This window comes from Capra hircus, chromosome 26 (assembly GCF_001704415.2).
Source record: "Capra hircus breed San Clemente chromosome 26, ASM170441v1, whole genome shotgun sequence".
NCBI classification, from domain to species: Eukaryota; Metazoa; Chordata; class Mammalia; order Artiodactyla; family Bovidae; genus Capra; species Capra hircus.
This window is the reverse complement of record NC_030833.1, coordinates 31384271-31406900: the sequence shown is the minus strand read 5'-3', so window position 1 is coordinate 31406900 and position 22630 is coordinate 31384271. Positions and strand designations below refer to the sequence as shown.

At 39.9% G+C, this 22630-nt stretch overlaps 1 protein-coding gene across 1 annotated transcript in view; it reads right to left on the bottom strand.

Annotated features, from left to right (window-relative positions):
* The window catches only part of HPSE2 (heparanase 2 (inactive)), a 697385-nt gene extending 675027 nt beyond the window's left edge, over window positions 1–22358 (bottom strand). Inside the window, exons 1-2 of the mRNA XM_005698313.2 lie at window positions 21940–22358; window positions 18886–19043 (exon numbers count right to left, since the gene is read on the bottom strand). Of these exons, the coding sequence (XP_005698370.2) occupies window positions 18886–19043; window positions 21940–22229 (448 nt within the window). The 5' untranslated portion in view covers window positions 22230–22358. The remainder of the gene's footprint in view (window positions 1–18885; window positions 19044–21939) is intronic.

Below are 22630 nucleotides of genomic sequence, written 5' to 3'. Positions count from 1 at the left end.
TGGACAGCAAGGAGATCAAATCAGTCAATCATAAATCAACCCTGAATATACATTGGAAGAAGTTATGCTTGAAGGTGAAGCTCCAATACTTTGGCCACCTGATGAGAAGAGCTGACTCACTGGAAAAGACCCTAATGCTGGGGATTTAGGGAAGGAGGAGAAGGAGACAAAAGAGAATGAGATGGTTAGATGGCATCGGTGACTCAACAGACATGAGTCTGAGCAAACTCTGGGAGACAGTGAAGGACAGAGAAGCCTGGTATGCTGCAGTCCATACAGTCGCAAAGAGTTGGACAAGACTAAATGACTGAACAACAAAAAAAAAGAGACAGCATGAGATCAACCCTCTTAAAATTTTAAACACAGTATCCTCAAGATTCATACCTGCTGTTGCATATGGCAGAATTTCTTTCCTTTTTAAGGCTGAATAATATTCCATTGTATGTACATACCACATACCACACTGTCTTTATCCATTCATCCATCAATGGACATTTAGGTTTTTTCCATATCTAGACTATTGCGTTACAATGAACATGGGAGTGAAAATACCTCTGAGATCCAATTTCAATTCTTTTTGATAAATACCCAGGACTGGAATTGCTGGAAGGTATGACAGTTGTTTGTTTTAGGAGTCTTTATACTATTTTCCAGCTGTAGCAGCTGCAATGCCTTACATTCCCGCAAACTGCACAAGGGTTCCAATTTCTCTATATCATCACTTATATTCTATTTCTTTGATAATAACTATCCTAACAGGTGTGAGATGATATCTCACTGTGATTTTGATCTGCACTTCTCTGATAATTAGTAACGTTGAGCATCTTTTCATAGATCTGTTGGCCATTTGTATATATTCTATAAAGAAATGTTTTTCCAAGCCCTTTCCCTAGAATCAAGATTGCCTGGAGAAATATCAATAACCTCAGATATGCGGATGACACCACCCTTATGGCAGAAAGTGAAGAGAAACTAAAGAGCCTCTTGCTGAAGGTGAAAGAGGAAGAGTGTAAAAGATGGCTTAAAACTCAACATTTAAAAAACTAAGATCATGGCATACAGTCCCATCACTTCATGGCAAATAGATAGGGAAACAATGGAAACAGTGACAGACTTTATTTTCTTGGGCTCCAAAATCACTGCAGATGGTGATGGAAGTCCTGAAATTAAAAGAAACTTGATCCTTGGAAGAAAAGCTACAACAAACCTAGACAGCATATTAAAAAGCAGAGACATTATTTTGCCAACAAAGGTCCGCCTAGTCAAAGCTATGGTTTTTCCAGGAGTCATGTATGGATGTGAGAGTTGGACCATAAGGAAAGTTGAGCACCAAAGAACTGATATTTTTGAACTTCCAGTGTTGGAGAAGACCCTTGAGAGTCCCTTGGACTGCAAGGAGATCCAACAAGTCCATCCTAAAGTAAATCAATCCTGAATATTCATTGGAAGGACTGATGCTGAAGCTGAAGCTCCAATACTTTGGCCACCTGATGCAAAGGGCTAACTCATTAGAAAAGACTCTGATGCTGGGAAAGATTGAAGGGAGGAGGAGGAGGAGACAATAGAGGATGAGATGGTTGGATGACATCACCAACCCGATAGACATGAGTTTGAGCAAGTTCTGGGAGCTGGTGAAGGACAAGGAAGTCTGGCATGCTACAGTCCATGGGGTCCCAAAGACCATGAATGACTGAACTGAACTGAACTTGCCAAGTTTTCAATTGCATTATTTGTTTTCTTGCTATTAAGTGAGGACTTCTATATTTTTGGATATTAACCCTTGTCAGATAGACGGTTTGTAAATATTTTCTCCTATTGTACAGGTTGTCTTTTTATCCCATTGTTTCCTTTGCTCTGCAGAAACTTCCTAGTTTGATGTAGTCCCACTTGTCTTTTATTTCACTACCTGTACTTTTACCAACAAAATCACTGCCAAGACCAATTTCATGAAGCTTTTCCCCTGTGTTTCCTTCTAGACATTTTACAGTTTCAGGTCTTATTTTGAAGTTTCTAACCCATTTTGAGTTTATTTTGTTCATAGTATAAGGGTCCAATTATGTTCTTTTGCATATGAATAGAGGATATCCAGTTTTCTCAACACCATATATTAAAGGGATTGTCATTTCCCCACTGTGTATTCTTGGCACCTTGCTTGAAGATCAGCTGTCCATAAATGCACAGATTATGAGAATTAAATAAAATAGTAGATTAAATGGGGGTACAATATCTGATTCACATTAAATGCTTAATACAAGTCATCAGTAAAAAAAAAATAGCTATATGATGATGACAACAACATGGTGATAAGATGATGACAATTAACAGAGCCATCCACTCACTTACCTAGTCCCTATTTATAAGCAAGAATATAATACTGTAACATGACAGGGCAGGTTTAAGAGTGCATATTAGCTACAAGAAAGATTTTCCCCCTATATGTTAACTAGATTCGTAACTGTCACAGAGATATGAAATACAAAATGTTTTCTTCCCATGTACTAATACTTAGAAAAGATTTTTAACCCCATCCTCAACAATCCAACTGTCTGACTTTAATTGCCTTTTGAAAGAAAAGTCCGGAAAAGAAAGAAGTGAAAAGGGAGATTATTTCTACTTGAACTGACAGCCAAAAACCTGCTTTGCACTGATTAAATTTTAAAAAATTAAGTTTGGTTCATGCCAGTGTTATTAATCCCTCAGTTTGTAAGCTCTGTTTGATCCCAATGAATCTCTTTTTTAAAAAGAATCTCCCTTTCATGTTAGAAATGGAGCACAAAGTAATTGCAGAGGATACTATCCATATCAAATCAATTACCATGTCCTGTCAATTTTTCCTTTGTAATGACTCCCCAACTATTCCTTTTCTTTCCCATTGCTGCTTTAACTAATGCAATCTGTCCACATCTCACTCCTGGATATTCTCACTAGTCTCTCCTTGGTCCCTCTGCAGCTAGGAATCTACCACTTTCTGTTCTGTGAGGAGCTATGAAATATCTATGAAATATATGAAATCTATGAAATATATATGATTCTAAAATATCACATATATTTTCTTAATCACAATCTTTCCTTGGTTATTCTGTAAAGAATAAAACCCAAACCCCTTTACTTAACTCTCAAGTTAATTCTCAGATTGTCTTGCACAATCTGATCCCCAATCCCAATTTCATCTTTCAAGGAATGCCTTTTATAACTGGTTCCCAAATGGCCTTGGTATATTGGAAATGGCATTGGCTCAATGGCACATAATCATTATCTGTAGTTCATCAATTTCCAAATATTAAGCAGTTACAGAAAAACAAAAAAGATAAAAATAATAATATTCCTTCATCTCCAAATACTCCTGACCACAACTAAAAACCCATGAAAAGGACCAAAGGTTAACATTCGTTAAAAAATATCCACCCTATATTCCTTCACTCTCAAGAAAATTTTACTTCTCAAACTATGCTCACAGTTACTTCCAGAGCTCTTCTAACTTCCAGTAAACCAAGACTGTCAAAGGATGAGCATGAAACTGGTGTCTATGGTGGTAACTCATCAGTCTTCCAAGGTCATCAAGATTTCACAATGCTCACTTCATGCCCTCACCACAGCCCCCTCCTATACTAGTAAAGCAAATGAGACTACTTGGGGGGCAAATCAGGGACTGGGAGCAGCTGAGTAAATGAACTGCCAGGCTGGGAACAGAATCCAAGGATTCTATTCCCGTCTCATATCCAGTTACTAGGAATTGTCCATTTAGCTTTAGTCTGTTTTTAGTCTCTCCTTGTATTTTTTTTTTCCTTCTGAAAAAACAAGCTTGTCTAATACAACAAGACTCTCAAGATGTGAGGGCTCCTTCTTCACATGGAAGCAGCAACTCCTAAAGATCTCTGTTTTCTGCATGTGAATATTTCATTAGATTAGATTCATGGATTCTCTGTAGACTCTGGGGTTCTTTTGGTTAATGGTTATTGCAAACACAGATCCAGAAACAACCACTGGAAGGACAACTACCTTCAAGGTACATGAATTAAAGAACTTTGTCTTCAATTTTGATGGATTCCAGATCACCACAAGCTAACTCATTCATTATTCCTTCAACATTTATCAAGCACCTACTATGTGCCAGGCCTTTGCTTAGCACAGGGCATATAATGATTTTTAAAAACACCACCACACACTCAAGGGCAGAGATACCAAGGAACAGAGGTCTACTCTAAGGTGAAATGTGGAGTGAGTCCTTAAGCATTATTATTTTATAGTAAGAGGATCATTAGTCCCTCTCTGGCTTTTAAATGCTGTAAGGGTATATTAAAACAGGAGTTCAAAACAAGTAAGCAAGCATTCTGACCACCCGCAATGTACTTACTCATCACTGAACCAGATATTACAAAACTCTAAAATAGACTGGAAGCAACCATGTATTGCTGAAAAAAACACAAATTTTAGAATCATAAACTCTGATTCTAGCAAGTGCTAGTTGTAAAGATAGGACAAGTTACTTAACCTCCCTGAACTTCAGTTCCCTCAACTTGTGTGTGTGTGTGTGTGTGTGTGTGTGTGTGTGTGTGTGTGTGTCCGACTCTTTGTGATCCCACAGACTAGAGCCGGCCAGGCTCCTCTGTCCATGGAATTTTCCAGGCAAGAATACTGGAGTGGGTTGCCATTTCCTTCTCCAGGTGATCTTCCCAACCCAAGGATCAAACCCATGTTTCTTGTGTCTCCTCTACTGGCAGGCGGGTTCTTTACCAGCTGAGTCAACAGGGAAGCATTTCTTCAACTTGAAAAGGTGAGAAAATCTGCCTGGTTAGGATTAAATGAGACATAATATAAAATGCCTTGCAGAGGGTTGGTGCTCAAGAACTGTTTATTACCTTTGTTTCAGAGAAACTGGGGCTACTGACACCAATTAGGAGATTACCACTTTAGCAGATGGTCTAGACTAGGACAGCAACAGTAAGACCAAAGGAAAAGTAAGATATACCAAAGGCAATCAAACAGTCAGGCAGGAGATTTAGCATTCCATCAAAAAGGTTTCATTACACTCATGAACTAAAAGAAACATTGTTTTAGGGATAAACAAAATATGGTGTATCGATACAGCATAATACTGGTCAGAAATAAAAAGAAATAAGTACTGATATATGTTATAACAAGGATGAAACTTTAAAACATTATGCTAAGTTAAAGTAATTATTCCCAGCGAGCTACTTATTGTATGGTTTCATTTATCTGAAATACCCAGAATAGGCAAATGCATGGGGACAGAAGGTGCATTAGTTGTTGCCTCCATTTGGGCGTGGGGAAGATTGGGTGAGATAACTAAGGAATGTGAGGTTTCCCTCTGTAGTGATGAAAATGTGATTGTGATGGCTGCACAACTCTGTGAATATTCTAAAAGCCACCAAAGTGTGTAAGGGGTGTGTGAATTGTATTGAATGTAAATTATATACCAATAAAGCTATTTTTTAAAGATTAAATAAGACAATGCTTATAGCATCTCGGAAGTGCTCAATAAATGTAGACTGATGATGCTACTGATGTTGTTTCCAGAAGAAAATACATTTAATCTCAATTTTTTTCATGCATGTTACTGATGAGAATCATCTGCACACTTAATCTCAAAATAATAAAACTATTATGTAACATAGAGGAAACATTAAGAAATCTCAGCAATGTTCTAATAACCTAAACTCCTATAAATATTTACAACAATCAGAAACAATAATATCTATGACAATCAGAAGTAATAAAAGTGATATCAATGAAGTCTTCCTCAACTATTTCAGATAAAGTTTACTGCTTCTTCCTCTGTAGTTTGTCTATTTATACTTCCATCACATCATTATCTATTGTAAACACATGACATTTTTCCCACTGAGTGTAAGTTCTATCAGAGTAAGGACTGTGTTCCATTCAGTTTTGTATCCTTTGGGAGAACATACTGCAATGCTAATACATAGTAACTGTGCTTAATACATGTTTATTGAATGAGCATTTAATTTAAAATTCCTGGATTTCTTTAACTTCTCATCTCTGAATTCCTGTTTCAACCTCCCTAAAAAAGAGGAAGACGTTTTGAACGGTGACCAATTTAACAATTACAACTCACATTTATATCTAACTAATAAATGAAAGCACCTCAACAAGTGATGTTTTAACTAGCTTTGCCAGTCTTAAACTTCCAAGGATCTCAGGAACAGGAAAATAACCTGAAACAGGTTGTATAGCCCTCGGAAAACTCTGAAAAGTCTATATAATCAGCCTATGATCCCTGCCATCATTACTAAAGTAAAATGTTTGAGAAGCCCCTCCCAGCTCTCCATCTTGCTGCTGCCTTTCAGAGAACATTTACCCCTTCTGGCTACCATAGGTACTAGTACTAGTAACCAGCAGCAAAGCCTAGTTCCTCCAAATGTGGTACCCAGATCAGCAGCATGGGCAAGACCTGAGAGTTTGTTGAAAAAGCAGAATCTCATTTTTAACTAGATACCCAGGTGATTTACATGCACACTGAAGTAGAGCTGACTATACCTGGTCTCTAGATTCAGACTGTCTAGACTTGAACTCCACAACAGACCCACTGGAGTACCTTATGCAAATCACTTCTCCCAGGGATTCTTACTCTGGTCCACACTTTAGAACCACCTGGATTCTAAAAAGATTTTTAAAAACCACAAAGCCTTGGCTCCACCAGAAATTGATTTAATTAGCCTAGGACCCAATAATTTTTAACGCTCCCCTAACTAGGGGAATGCAGCCAGAATTCAGAACTACTGAGTAACTTCTCTAGGCTTCTATCAAATAGGATAGGGGTTGTGACGAACAAAAAATCTGATCACCTTTGAAGAGCTTTTGGTCTAGAACTTGGGATGTATAAGTGCTCAATAATTGGCAGTTATTATTATCAGACTGGAAATGTGGAAATGAACTGTCCTACAGCAAAGATAAAAAAAGAACAAAATATTAGTCTGGCCCCACAGGTACGTACCAGCCAAACTCATCAGGTACAAAAGAAAGGACACAATCAAAGTAACACATTATCCCTAGGATGACCTCTCCTAGCAGCCAACTGTTGATTGAAGCTTCAAGGAAACTACGTGTCAGGTAAGGGGCACACCATCCCTGCAAGGTGTCAGCAAAGGCCAGCACCTTAATTTGGAATGTACTGATGGCAGGTGGGGGAACATTATTTCAGCAGGTCTGTAACACAGGAAATCCCCCTTACCACACCTTCCTGATTTACACTGATTCTTGATGCACACCACATGTGTCCTCAAATCTCTCTTTCCCTCCCCTGCAAATTGTCAATCGTTCTGTTCCACATTTAGCTGATGAAAACTTAAAACCTGTGGTTATAACTTCTATGAGAAATTTCATTTTGAAAGCTTTCTAAATTTCAACTTTATTGCCACAAGGAAAATAGAAGAAACAAAAGACCTCAGTCATCCACTACACAAAAACCTCTAGTGAAGACATTTAATAAGTGTAAGTTTTCTGCAGCAAGTTGTTGAAAATCCTGACCTTTGGGCTGGAGTACCATTCATTTGCATCTACAAATGTTCTATGAAACAATAGCATTTATTTTTCTAATGGTTTCAGGTTACATGTTCAGTTTCACCTATGGGTTATAACTTGGCTAAACCTGAACTGCAGTTTCGTTTGAATCTACAACTCAGTGAATTTAACCTGAGTCTACTCTTCCTAGATGATTCATAATGGCCAGTAAGTCCACAATCTGTTTTTTCTTTTTTCCAACAAATGCAAAGAAATAGGAGAAGGCAATGGCAACCTACTCCAGTACTCCTGCCTGGCAAATCCCATGGATGGAGGAGCCTTGTAGGCTGCAGTAGATGGGGTCGCTAAGAGTCAGACACAACTGAGCGACTTCATGTTTACTTTTCATTTTCATGCACTGGAGGAGGAAATGGCAACACACTCCAGTGTTCTTGCCTGGAGAATCCCAGGGACAGGGGAGCCTGGTGGGCTGCCGTCTATGGGGTGGCACAGAGTCGGACACGACTGAAGCGACTTAGCAGCACAGCAGCAGCAGCAAAGAAATAAACATTCGGATGGAGAGTATATATATTATTAGGGCACTGTGCATATGCATGCTAAGTAGCTTCAGTCATGTTCAACTCTTTGCGACCTTATGGACTGTACCCCACCAAGCTCCCTTGTCCATGGGATTCTCCAGGCAAGAATACTGGAGTGCTATTCCCTCCTCCAAGGAATCTTCCCAACTTAGGAATTGAGCCCACATCTCTTATATCTCCTGCATTGGCAGGCAGTTTCTTTACCACCAGCACCAACTGGGAGGCCCATTAGGGTACTGAGAGACACATAAAGATTTATCTCAATGGTGATCACAAACATTTTGTTAAATGTGCATGGTTTAGTGACCATCACCAAAAGCTCATATTCTATTTCCAGCTTCTCTGCTTACTCAGTATGGGCCTCCTCTGTGGTAAATGTATCCCTCTCACTGGGTACACTGTGATTCCTAATGAATGCCTGAACTTAAAGGCTTCTAATTTCTTTGTTGGAAGTCTCAGTGATACCAGCATCCACACAGCACTCTAGAAAGTCCCCTCTGTGTCATTCTCTGAACTAGTTCTAACCTCACTCTGGGTTTGGATTACAATCTCAAGGGATTCTGAGATTCAGATGTGAAATCTGCAAAAAATGACATCCTGCAGCCTGTCCAGAAGTTTGCCAATGAAGAACAGTTCAAAAAGAACCTGAGACTAAACTAGACCCCAGCACACAAGCAAACACATTATAGAAGGTGACAACCGTCTCTTTTAATTGCTCATGTGTCTCTCTGTGATTATTCTTTTGTTTTTCCTAACACGTATTTTGTGTCCTAACCCACCAGACCTTTGAATACCCTCATGGGAGGGTCTATGGACACACATTTCTTTTTGAATGTTCCATGATACTTGGTATAGGGCTTCTGAGCACCTGATAGATGAATGGACAAATAAATGAATTAGTGATTGAATCAAAGACTGGATCTCTCTTATCTAAGCATGGTGTAGAGAAAACAGGACTGGGTTCTAATCCTAGTTGCACTAACTACTCATCTTATGACCTTCAGCATGTGACTTGTCTTTTCTGAGTCCCCATTTCTTCATATACACATACACACATTTGAGCACACACACGTTTGTCAACAGATTGATTTAAGAATTTAATGAGATAATATAAAACAGAACTCAAAACAAAATGCTATTATTAAGCATTATTATTATTATTTACCCTTAAGGCCATATCAAGATCTCTCCTCCTAAGCACCTGTCCTGACCACTGTAGCTCTCATTTAACCTCCTTCTCTGAACTCCTATAGCCCTTACAGCTTGTTCCACATCCTTTAACCTTTGAATATATCATATCCTGTTCCCACTGCTATTTTTTCCTACACACCTTGTATGTCTGAGATCTCTAACTCTCAGAATCTTAGAATTAGATACCCCAAGCAGACACTAGGATACATTTTCTTCATTTTATGAATAACGAAGACTTCAGGAAAGTTAACAACTTACACAATGACCCATTTAATTAGTAGAAAAACAAGTTCATTAACACAGGCTCTGCTTAAGCCTTCAGATTTAACAAATGATGTCACTGAGTCCCCACTCTACAACTCTTTACCTAGGTGATTTTGGGCAAGTTAACCAATCTAAAGGAGATCAGTCCTGGGTGTTCTTTGGAAGGACTGATGCTAAAGCTGAAACTCCAATACTTTGGCCACCTCATGTGAAGAGTTGACTCATTGGTGGGAGGGATTGGGGGCAGGAGGAGAAGGGGACGACAGAGGATGAGATGGCTGGATGGCATCGCCAACTCGATGGACATGAGTTTGGGTGAACTCCAGGAGTTGGTGATGGACAGGGAGGCCTGGCGTGCTGCAGTTCATGGGATCGCAAAGAGCTGGACACGACTGAGCGACTGAACTGCACTGAACCAATCTGCGCCTCAGTTTCCCCATTTATCAAGTAGGAAAAATACTACTTTCTTCATAGGGCTGATAAGATTAAATATTAATCTCTGTAAATTCCTTAAAATAGTACTTAACACATAAGAAGCACCCAACAATGTTAATTAATATTACTATTATTCTTATTAAGCTGCAGGGGACTATCCATCCTTCCATAGTATTTCTAAGATAATAACCCAAATCTGAGCAATTCAACTTTTCCCAGCTTTCCAATCTCATCTTTCATCTTTCAAGGTGTTTTTACCTTTCCAGGGCAAGTAAAAAAAAAGGTAGTGGTTCAATTTCCAAATCTCTCAATTCAAACATACAGATACAGATATGTACCCCATCTTTTCTAAATATGCAGTTTATATTTTTCATTCTTCATTCTTCACTACACAAAAAGCAAAACACATGCATTAATGTTTGTAAATAATATAAACTTTGTTTTACTTCATGTGTCTGTTCCATGCAATGTTATCATAGTTATCTCTATATGGATTTTTATGTGTATATCAATCACAGTGTGTTTTAATTTTAAATTCCTAAAGACAAAAATGATGTCTGCTTAAGTCAATCAAACATAAATTCTGGGGTACTTGGACTAAATTAGATCAAGTATTCAGAGAAGAATTTCAGAAAAATGTAGAGAATGAGGGAGGATTAATAAGGACTGGCCCAGCAGAAACCTTAATGAAAAAGGGAATTTGGGCAGAGCTTTGAAGGACAAGTAAAAATTTTAATTCAAGACAGAAAATCAGTGTTCAAGGTAGAGGGTACAGGATGAGCAAAGTGGAAAGACTTGACAAAGATTAGTCTGATTAAAATAGAAACATGACATGTGTATACCTGTGGCGGATTCATGTTGATGTATGGCAAAACCAATACAATATTGTAAAGTAATTAACCTCCAATTAAAATAAATAAATTTATATTTAAAAAATAGAAACATGATACTCAAGACCATTGAAAAATTCTATTGAATATGTAAAACCAGAGGACTTTAAGAGTATGGTTCATATTCTATTCCTCTTGGGTAGCCACAGGTTCTAGCACTAAGCTTGGGATATGATTTATAATCAAAAAACATGTATTGAATTAAGCAAAATTATAGTCTTCCACTGTACTAAAGTGAAGAGAACTGATTATGAAACCAAAAGACAAAGGAGTCCAACAAGATATCTATACCTTCAACAGCACTAGCTGTGTTAGCCACCCAGTTGTGTCCAGCTCTTTGTGACCCCGTGGACTATAGCCTGCCAGCATCCTCTGTCCATGGACTCTCCAGGCAAGATACTGGAGTGGGTTGCCATTTTCTTCTCTAGGGGATCTTCCCAACCCAGGGATCAAACCCAGGTCTCCCTCATTGCAGACAGATTCTCTACTGTCTGAGCCAACAAGGAACCTCCACAGTACTAGCTACTAGTCCACAAATGTGTATTTACTTGTCTACATCACTATCCGTGGACAAGTGCAAGAAAAACAAAACACACAAAATTCTTTCATGCTCATGTATTCATATTCTCTGTCTCTCCATTTTTATCTCTTTCTGTCTCATATATACACACACACTGTTCGGAGTTCCAATCCATTGCTCACAGACTGAGACAGCTGAAAATTTGATTAAGGTACTAAGAAGCACAGACGTTATGAGTGTTAACATCTAATCCACTTTGATGAAGGATTCTCAGAAGAGGCTCCTGCCTCTACAAACCCAGACCATGTGACTGGTAGGCTGAAGAGGCCCACGGAATTTTGAAAGAAATTTCTTTTCTTCCATGAGGTACCCATGCCACCAAGGAGGCCTTGGGAGAACAGAAGAGAGGATGTAAATAAATATGGCAAGAGAAATAGTGATATCTGGTATTGGCAACAGCAACACAACAGGAACAAACAATTTGTGGATTACCTTTGTACCCAATTATCAGGTGATAAATTATGCGAAATATGGTTGTGATTGAAACGTCTATTTTCTGATTCACTGAAATTAAGTCATCTCTACAAGCAGTAGTTCAGAGTTTTCATATCTCTTCTCTACCACTTCCAGCATTAGATAGATCCACAATTACTAAACTGTGACCAAATGGCATGATAACTGTCTTTGTGAGATACCACATTCAAATTCACAGGGGTATATATAGTGAGCTGCAACTAGCACTCCGGACCTGGGTACAAAATTTCAAAAATTACAGAAAACACATCCACTTTGTTTCCAAAAGGCAGAATAAAACACACATAAAACTTCAGATAATTTCTGACACCCTTTAATACAATATTAAATTGTGTCAAATCCTTCTAAAGTTGCTGGCAGACAAATCATGAAATGCTAAATGCTGACCTTGGAATGGAGGCTTTTCTTGGCCTAAAAAATCTTTAGAAACTATTTTTGGCTAATGCTCTGAAGTGATAAGAGGTCAGGAGTATATAATTTGACAGCTGTACCTGGGCCTCATTCATCTTCTCAGCCTCAGCACCAAACGAGCCTGGAACTAGCTTCCTGTTCAATGAGTAAATTCATGAGTGAATAAACATGAAATAGTAGCCTGTTTTTACTCTATAAAAGAAAAGTGATAAAAATTATCAAGCAAATCCTAAAACCTTTACTTTATATACCCTATAAGAACCAAATTAATAATTTAGTTTTAAATTATCTGTCCTTCAAACACGCTTCATAACTCAAACCTCATCAAGTGCAGTTGTAACACACCTTAGCTGAAGGATATGAATGTGTGCAATGATTTAGAAAAGAATGGGGAAGGGCAAGGGTCACTGTCCATGTTGGAAACATGTCCTTCTCTTCTCCAAGAGAGTAAAAATATTTATAATAGCCTCTATTTTCCTATAGGGACAACTCCATTTTACTATGCTTAAAATTCAACATTCCCATCATCTGATCTGGATTTACCCAACCAAACTTTATTCTTCCACATGTACTTTCTTCTTTTGTAATTACATATTTTGAAGCTAACAAAAATACATTACACTAGAATTTCTTTAAATCCAAACTAGACATTCGAGAAAAATGAGCTTTTCTTAGAATATTTTCTAATATGTGCTTTTCATAACTTAAATTATACACATTTCTGAATTAACAAAAGTATGCAAATAGGCTTCTATAAAAAGAAATGTTATGCTTCTAGCAATATGAACTAATATAATTTCTAACATGTACCTTCTATTTAGGCAGGGTGGTAAATAGGGTAATATTGCCCAAACACACAATTCGGCTTTGCCTCATGCACTTTCCTTTGCATGTAATGTCTTCTCTCCTCATCTCTATATTTCACAAGGCCCAACCTAACTCCCACGTAAGTCTGGCCAGTACTCATCTCTATTTTCCCTGTCACACTCTGGCAAACTATTTTGTTCCACTTAGCACTTCTATCTTCTATATTATCTTTGTGTTATTCTTCAGTTTTATCATTATAAATGTTATCTCACTAACAAGCTATTAGATCATTGATAGCTGGGACAATGTCTTTTGAAGGGGAAAGGTCAAGTATTTTGTAGGGTACCCTTCAATTTGACTAGTGTTTTCTCATATTTACAGAGAGTTATGGATTTGAGGAAAGAATATCACAAAGGTAAAGTGTCCTCTCATCACATGATATCAGGGAATACATGATATCAACATGACTCATCTGCTGATGTTAACCTTGATCACTTTGTTGAAATGATATCTAACAGCTCCTCCACTGTAAAGTTACTATTTTCCCCCTTACAGACTCTCTTCTTTAGAAACAAGTTGTTAAATCCAGCCCACACTCAAGCAGAGAACAGAAGCTCCACATCCTAAATGTATCAAAGAATTGGTGGCCATATGCTAAAACCACCACAATAATTAATTAATACTATGAGAGAAATGTTTGATGCTATGCAAATATCCCATTTTGCTTTAAACTACACCTACTTATTTTAATACTGATTAGTGGATCTTGCTTACAGCAATAATTACAGTTGTGCTCTAATGTTGATATGGTATTGTATCTTTTATTTGTTTGATAATCTGCCATTTTGTCCAGCATCAAACTAAACACAGATCAGGTAATCAATAAAGACTTGTTAAACATTATTGAATTTCCAGAAACATTTATGTAAAATAAAGTGAGACAGTGCAAAGTGTGTATGTTCAAGGCAAATATGTATTTTGGCAGTTGTGCTATTCTTATGTCATATGTCCTGATGGATGGACTGAGAATAGAAAGACAAAGAATTAACTACCTCACCTCTACTAAAACTGGAAAACTTCCTGGAGAAAGGAGAACAATAATATTAGTTGTATAGTGCCTTAGAGTTTACAAAGTGTACTCCACATTCATTATTTAGGATTTCAGAAGCTCTCAGAAGCAAAAATTTTCAGGAAATGAAAATTGAAAACAACATTTAAATTTGTGCAAAGGTACTATTAAACTGTGAGTTGGAAAATTAGATGTAGAAACTACAAAAGGTCAATCAAGCAAAGCTAAACTAAAGGCAAAGAAGAAACAGATACGATTAAAAAAAGTGTGAGTCCGGTGCAAGGCTTTAAATCAGGTGGTAAAGTTGATTTAACACACAGTATTAAACCAAGGCACTTAGACTACCAAAGATAAAGAGAACACAGTTAAAATAATGAAGTATGTCATTAAAATAAATATTAAGAATGGACTTCATGGGAAAATGCATTGAAGGTAAAAAATGAATAGAATCTTTATGTATGTGTTTACACATTTCTTCATTGGCAACCTCCATTTTTCCAGTGCCTTTAACATGCTTTTAACCTAGTAGGCATCCAGAAATATTTGCTGAAGTTCTACTCTGTGTCAGACAGAATGCTAGATATTTTGGGATATACAACAATTAGATATGGTCCCTTCCTATTAGTAATTTACATTCTATTAAAAAGTAAAAGAAGGGGCCAAAAGAAAGAAAGCTGCAACCGTCCAAAGAAAGAAAAGATAACTATGAAATGACCTGTTCAGGAAGGGCTTGTGGTAATAACGGGCACTTGCAGAATTGGGTAAAGTGGGTAGTAAGATTTTAACAAAGCCAAGAAAAAGGCATTTAAAGCACAGACAGAATGGCTGAACACAAGGGGTTGAGATGTTTTAAGGAAACAGTGAAAATCAAGCAAAGCTGCAATAAAAGGTATATGAAAACATAAGAATACAAAAGATAAGAGATTTTTAAAAGGTTTTGAATGGCAAGTTGAGGAGTTTGAACATTTCCTGTAAGCAATCCAAAAATAATCAAAAGATTTCCAGCAAAAGAGTGACATGATGAACATGATATTTTAAAAATATTAAACTGGCTTTTGATGTGCACAATAAATGGTATATATCTTGATTAAAGGTATGATTATGGCAGTAAAGAGACAGGCATACAAATAAAGCACACTGAATATATAACAAAGAGGAACAGACTGTAGCAAAATAACAAAAGATTAACCTATGATTTCTTTGTTAGGAGCAAGAATAGCATAACATCACACAGAACCAAGAGGAAGTTAGGCAAAGGATAAGACCCCAAAGTATGAAGAATAATCCTATTTCCTATTTTCATTTCTTCCATCATGTTTGTATGAAATTCAAGTTGCCTAAGCTAAAGTGGAATAGGTAACTATATCAAAGGACTAATTAGAGAAGTTCCCAAAGTGATATATAAACAGTGACTTTAGAAAGAGGAAATGTAGCTGCCTTAAAATGCTTTAAAAGTATTCAGAAAATACAAGCCACATGACTTGCTAATTGCTCAGTTAGTTCAGGGAAAAACAACAGAGACAAAAAATCACATCAAGGTAGCAATACGAATGCATTAACCAGAAAAGTGTACATTACCCCAGCTGGGTATCAGTTCATTTAAACGCTAGTATATAACAAAACTAAATATTAGTCTCTTCTCTCATTACCATACACAAAAAAATAGTCACTCATATTCTCCACCTCCACTTCTTAAAGAGAATTCTCCCTATATTTTCTTAATCCTCTCAAACAATTCTCTAATTCTATCCCCTTTCTTGTGTATAAACTTTGGTCTACTGCATTTTATTTACTTCTTAATTCCACTTTAAAATATTAAATATATATTATAAATTTTCTGAAGCTGCCTTTAATAAAAGTAGGAATATTTAGCCTTCATATTTAGCCTTTGCAGTTGACAAAATATTTTATACACATTACCTCTCAGAACCCTCACAGAAGCAATGCACAGCAAGTATTATCATCATCCATATATTATACAGAAGCAGTAAGCCCAGGGCCACATATTCATAAGTGATAGAGTCAGGCCTGAAATACAGGTTTTCTGAATCCAAATTCCATATTCTCCTCCCTATGTCACTCAGTTTCATCATGTGCCAGTAGCTATATCTAATTATTCAAAATGTATGTCATTATTCTATACTATGTTTAAGCCAATACATCTCTTTTAAAAAAAAACAAATTAGATACTTATGCCCAAATGGCCCTATTATACAGCCATTTACTGAGAAAACTTAATTATTTTATGAAGCTCATTATGATGATAGTTATCACTGGATGAAAAGTGATGACTGAAGTATAATATCTGCAAAATTGCTGAGCCTGTACCAAAACCATTTTCGCCTTTAATTCTGCAACACAACATGTAACAACAAAGACAATATGGGTGATTTAAGGATATGTAAGCATCAAAGGACAGAAACAGGGCATTCCTACTCTCTTTAGCTGTGCAAAGGCCTCAAATACTGATATAGTTCAGAGCATCTTATTACCAGGGAGACATAAATCAAAAGGAGTTCAGCTAGGAGCAATAAAACAGATTAGTGTCTGGAAGGACTGACTTTAAAGAAAGTTTTAAAAGAATTAAATCCAGGTAATCTAGGTAGAAAAACAGCCAAGAGGAAACCTTTTTTTTTGAAGCTGACACTCACAACAAAGAAATTATTTTGAAGATAAATGTTTAAAACAGTGCAAAAAGGAATATTCACATATTTGGAGAATATAAAGGGAAAATTCAGGAGAAATTTACCAACAAAAACCTATGGGACAAAAGACCTTTCTCCCATAGGAGTGGTGAAAACTACATTCCTAGAGATATTTAATACCATGTTGGACAAGACAAGAAAAGGATTCCATATGGAATGATACTGTAGTGGCCCCTGAAGTGGTGGAAGAAATGAAGATGACCTCTTAGATCTTTTCCATTTCTGATTTTTTCCTAATTCTATGAAGTTTTATGGGGCACGGCCTTCTACCAATTTCCTTTCTCCCCATGATGCCCACTTTCTCCTTTCACAAATGGAAACAAAGTAACCTTCATTTTAAGCAGATCTCCCATTCTCAGTGAATAGGTAATATATTCCTAGGTAAAAATTTTGGAGAAAAAGGCTAATTCCTAAATTTATAATGGTGTCCCCCCACCCACCCACCCCCGCCCCCGACAGTGGTTCCTGGGACTCTTACAAGTTTTTTCACAAACTAAAGAGGAAGTAGTTCAAATGGACTCAAAGAAGAGCAGTTTCATCAGGAAAACCATTAATATCCTCCCTTCTTATACCTGAACACAAAGCTGACAGTGACCCTGGGAACTAAAAAGCACTGGGTCAAATTACCATCAGAGCTGCTGCTCAGGATTATCTTTTAGCTTTCAGCCTTTTATGCTGAGTGACAGCAAAGTCTACCTGCAATCCACATTTTCATAGCAATGACATTTACCTTTGAAAAGATGTAGCCTTAAATACCTACACACTTGGAAAATGTAAAAGAGTAAGTCTGATTCAAGATTCAAACTCAAGAAGCCTCAGCCTTGCCCTCTTTCTCATCTGACACTTAAAAAAAAAAAAGTGCTTCTCAGCCAACCTTGAAATAGATCCCAACTCTCCAGAATTCCTGTTCAGTGAAAGCCCCAGAAAATACAAGCGGCTTTTCCTCGTTTTGCTGATTTATAAGGACAAGATGTAACAAAATCCAGGGAGCTCTGAGAACATGTCCCTGAGCCCTTTAAAAATAAAACTGTAGCTCATTTATGAAAAGGGACAGCAGGGCAGAGATAGCCCTCCAAGAATGGACACTAATGCTTCTTCTATGCAATCTAAACAACCTTAGTGGCTGAAGACCCAACAATTGCCATCTTGCCTATTTTACCCACACAGAAAGTTCACTGATATTAAAACCAAACCCTCTAAACAATTTTTTTAAATACCATTTTCACTTTTCCCTAGTAAAAATGAGACTGTTCATATATTAAAAAAAAAAAAGATTGGCCTCTCATATTAGAATAGGATTCAGAGTTTTCAAAGCCCTTCCAACACGCAACTCTGATCCTGGCAGGAAAAACTGGCAGTTATAATCCCATTTTGAAATTTAGAGGGTGGGAAAGTGTGACTCTGAGATTAGGCAGTCTAAAGGAGAACTCACTGCAAAGATTTTCAAACCTTTCCAACATGGGACCAATCTAAGAGGGATTGTTCCAGAAAAATTCAGTGGATTTCAAAAACAGCTGAAGACTGGTAGCCTCATCTCAAGAAAACAAGGAATAAGAAAAACAAAAGGCAACTTTTCCTATAATTTCAGGAAGGAAACGTGACCCTGACCCTTTAACAGCCTACGAACCTGAAAGAATTTTCTTAAGAAATTCCTTGAACCTTCTCCCCACAGGGCTAGTCAGCCAGAAGTTTTGGCTACTAGTTCTGGGCCTCTGTCTGAGACTCATCCGCCCAAGAAAAGCGAGGAGCCTGGACAAGGAGAACCTGAGGAGCCCCCTTTACTTAATCACTGCGGAACTCCCACACTCCTGTGTCCCCTCGCCTACAGCTACCAGTTTTGCAGGTGAGCTCCAACCTGGTCCTCCTCCAAATCTGCATGCCCCCTCACAAACACACACACACACACACGTACACAGATTACTCCCCCGCACTCCCCAAACATTACCCACCCAACAAAAGTGGGAACCAAATTTCTCACCATCCTCATAGTTTTTGAGATAGTAATCCGGGCCGGGACCCCCACGGCTTTTTGCCGGGTTCCTCAGGTTCTGGAACTGCAGGAAGTCGGTCCTTTTGCCCCCGAAGCGCAGAAAGGCGGGAGAAAGTCCCCGGGCCAGGGTCACCAGACGCTTGGAGCTGCAGGGGTAGAGAAGAAAGGAAAGGATACGGGAGACAAGCGAGAGGCCGCAGGGCACCAGCAAATCCCTCTTTCCACTCTCTGTGGAGTTTCGCCTGGCACCCTAGCCCGCCCAGCTTTGGGCCGAGGGACCCGGCGCTGCGCCTCCTGCGCCCAGCTGGTCGCAGCCCCCTCCCTCTGGCACCCCGACGGTGCTCACCGACGGCAGTATTTACAAAGAATTAGACTGTTTGTTAACAGTGTGTGCATAGGTGGGGGTACGCTTCTGCTGAGAATACGGGACTAAGGCGCAGTTGCTGGGCTTCAGCCCCTGCCGGGAAAGCGCTCCGAAAGGAGTCGCGCAGCGCAGGGACCTCGGGCTCCGACTTTTGCCAAACTTCTAGGCTGAAAGAGGGAATCTGCCTCCTCTGCCCCAGGGGCAACCTCAACCTCTATGCAGAAGGTGAAACCCGCCTTCTTTCTCTCAGACCAGGCACCTGACATCAAGGTTTTTTTTTTCCAACGCCAGTTGATTTTCCTTTTCCACTACCTTATAACAACTGCATGCATCTCCCAAATCCTTGTCTTTCTGAGAACACTCCCCACACCCGCCTTGCACAGTAAAAGCAATGTCTCTTCGGTCCCTGAAATAATTCAGCCAGACCTCAGGAAAGGTAACGACCTTCTCTCCACCCCTCAGTTGGGCTCCATCATTTTCCATTCCCACTTGGAATCATTTGGAAGCTCTGAGGAAAGTGAAGTTTGCCGAAATGTGGAACGTGCGCGTCGTAGCAGACTCTGAAGAGCATCAGAACAATGGCATTTACAGCTATTTAGGTTCAGGATTTTCATAAATAGGTTTTTTAAAAGCCAAACGCTAATTAGGGAAGGCGCAGAGAACGAGCAATGAGGATGAGCTTAATGCTAAGGGCATCAGCTATTGAGTTTCGGATTTCTAAGTTATTTTTAACGCTTTTCTGGTTCAGGTTCTGAAAATCCAAATCCAAATGGTACTAAAGAATATCTTGAAGGCGGTGGATAAGAAAGGGGGGGGGGGCGGGGAGACAACGGACACTCCGGTTTCAGAGTTTCTGACAAAAGCTGTGGCCGCCCAGAGAAGTCCCAGTAGGGAGAAGGATCCCCTGGCCGTGGACTCCAGGACTGCGTTACCAGGCGGGCGCAATCGGGCGTCGTGTGGGCCCACGGCTGGCAGAGGAGACCACCGCTCAAGTCCGGCCCCGCCGAACCGGCGTTTCCAACAACCGTCCAGCCGGAAGCCTGCACAGCCAATGCAAATACGCCCCGCCACGGCTTCTTTCCCGAAAAGCCGCCTTCCACAATCTTTTCTGCGGCAAGCATTTAGCGAGAACAGTAAAGGTTTTGTTGTTGTTTTTAAGATAGGAAGCAAAAGAACTCCAAAGGAGTCCGCGCAGCTGGAGAATCGCGATGCAAGTAGGGAGTGTAGTCGCCCCCCCTCTCCGGCACCCCCCCACCCCCGCCCCGCTCTGCTCCGCTCCCCGTACGAGCTCAAAGACGCGCGCTGCTGCAGGAAGAGCTTCCGAAGAGGAATCCGGGCCGCGCAGAGCTGTTCCCGCCCTCCCAGCCGAGGCGCCGGCAGGAACCGAAACGGCCTCGGCAGCCGCAGCAGCAAGGACTCAGCCTTCCCGCAACGCTCGCTCCACGTGGAAGAAACGCCCCAAAGTGCGCTTCCCGCTACCTGCAGCGTCCTCCCGCCCGGCCGAGGTCAGGGGAGACCCGGAGAACTGAGGGGCGGGCACACACTAGAAGCAAACTCGAATTTCGCGGAGAGTGAAAGATACTCACGGAAGACGCACTGCGGACGCGGCCTCAGGGCAGAGAAGTGAGACTGAGCGCGCTCGGAGCTCTTCGAGGGAGCCCACAGTTTAGCTCCAATTTGGAGGGAATTTTTTAAAACTCAACATTTGTATTCGACATTGTAGACAATTTATTTTTTATTTATTTTTACAAAGCAACTCTCTCCCTGTTGTGAAGGGATCGTGGTTGCCTAACTGCTGAACAGTAATAACCGGGGAGAGGGTGCGCCCCAATTAAGAGGCCAAGCCCTAGAGTAATGTAGAATCCACAATTATAAATCTCCCGGCTTCCTAATCCACCCGTGCGAGATTCAGACCTCCGAAACATCCCTAGAGTATTTCTAGGACCCTTTCCGCTCTCCTTATATACGCTATGACCGCAGCGAGGGTTCTTTCTTTCTTTCTTTCAAGAAAAACTAAGCTATGCAGTTACCGCAGATTTAAGGAGGAGGGACTAGGGGACCATTCGGTCTATTAAAAGTATCTTTCAACGTCCTTAAGTTTGGAGAGGATAGCAGAGGATATAAAATTAAAAATCCGAACCAATTTGCCCACCGCTCAAGCCTCTGCCTAGATTGATTCTCTGTCTGGAAGTGGGAGAGAACTGACGAAACGATCTTTCCGTGGAAAACTCCACTTTCGTGCGAATCCCGCTTAAACATTCACAGACACATGCAGACACGCACTCTCTCACACACACCCATTCCTCTCGGGTCTTTGTTGCTCGAGACCTTTTTTTCGCTTTTGTAACTGCCCTGAATCTCTTGTTTCTCTTCAGAAGGAGTCCGGGAGGCTAATTGTGGATATATGTAAGCACAACATTTTTTCAGTCATAACTGATAAGTTTCTGAAATGCCTTCTGCATTGCAAACATGTGCATCTTAATAGAAAACATTGCTTTTCTCAATCACCAGTTACAGCCTCACAGCAAATATTCCTGGAGGAGGAAAACCTTTCTTCTCTTTGAGAGATCCGCCTGGTGTATTTTCTTCTTCTTCTTCCCCCTTTGGAATGAGGGGATAGGAAGGGGTGGGGGTTGCTACCTTAAAAAAAAAATGATCCATCGAAGCCCCTGCCTTACCTTAAGAAATCGAGCCAGCCATCATGAATGATGGACGGATCCAGCTGCAGAGAGAGGAAGTTCTCATTGACTGTCCTGACTGGGTTCTTGGTGCTCACATCAAGTAGAATCAGGGTCTTTTCCTTCATACCTGGAGCTCTGTCTACAGGCAAGGGTCTCCTGTCTCCAGCTTGGGAGGAAAGGGAGCGATGGAGCAACAGAGCCAAGAAGAGCGCCACCGGGGCTAGGCACGCGGGGGGGCGGGAGTTGCTGGAGGGCATGGCTTCAGGGAAGGCAGAGAGCACCCTCATTAAATCCCTCTGATTTAAACCTCTCTTCCTACAGGGTCTCGCTGGTGACTAATTGTCCTTATCTAAAGTGTGTGTCTGTCTGCCTTCCCCCCCCCCTTTTTTTTCCCTTCCTTTCCCCCCCTCTCTTGAGCTCTCTCTCCCTTTTTTTCTTTTTTTTTTTTTCTTCAGTGTTTTGGTGCTGGTGGAGCGAACTCACGCCCCTAGCCAGCCTTCTCAGAGACTCGTGCCAAGTGTACTCGTTCACCAGCACCGCCCCTTTAAGAGATTTCGACTGCAGACATTTTTTAACTTTTTAAAGGTAAGGGGGTGGAGTGGGGGAGGCGGGAAGTAAGAGGAAGGGGTGGTGTTGTACCCTCCTGATTTAACCCTCTAGGCTCGGGAAGCGGAGGGAGGGATTGAAA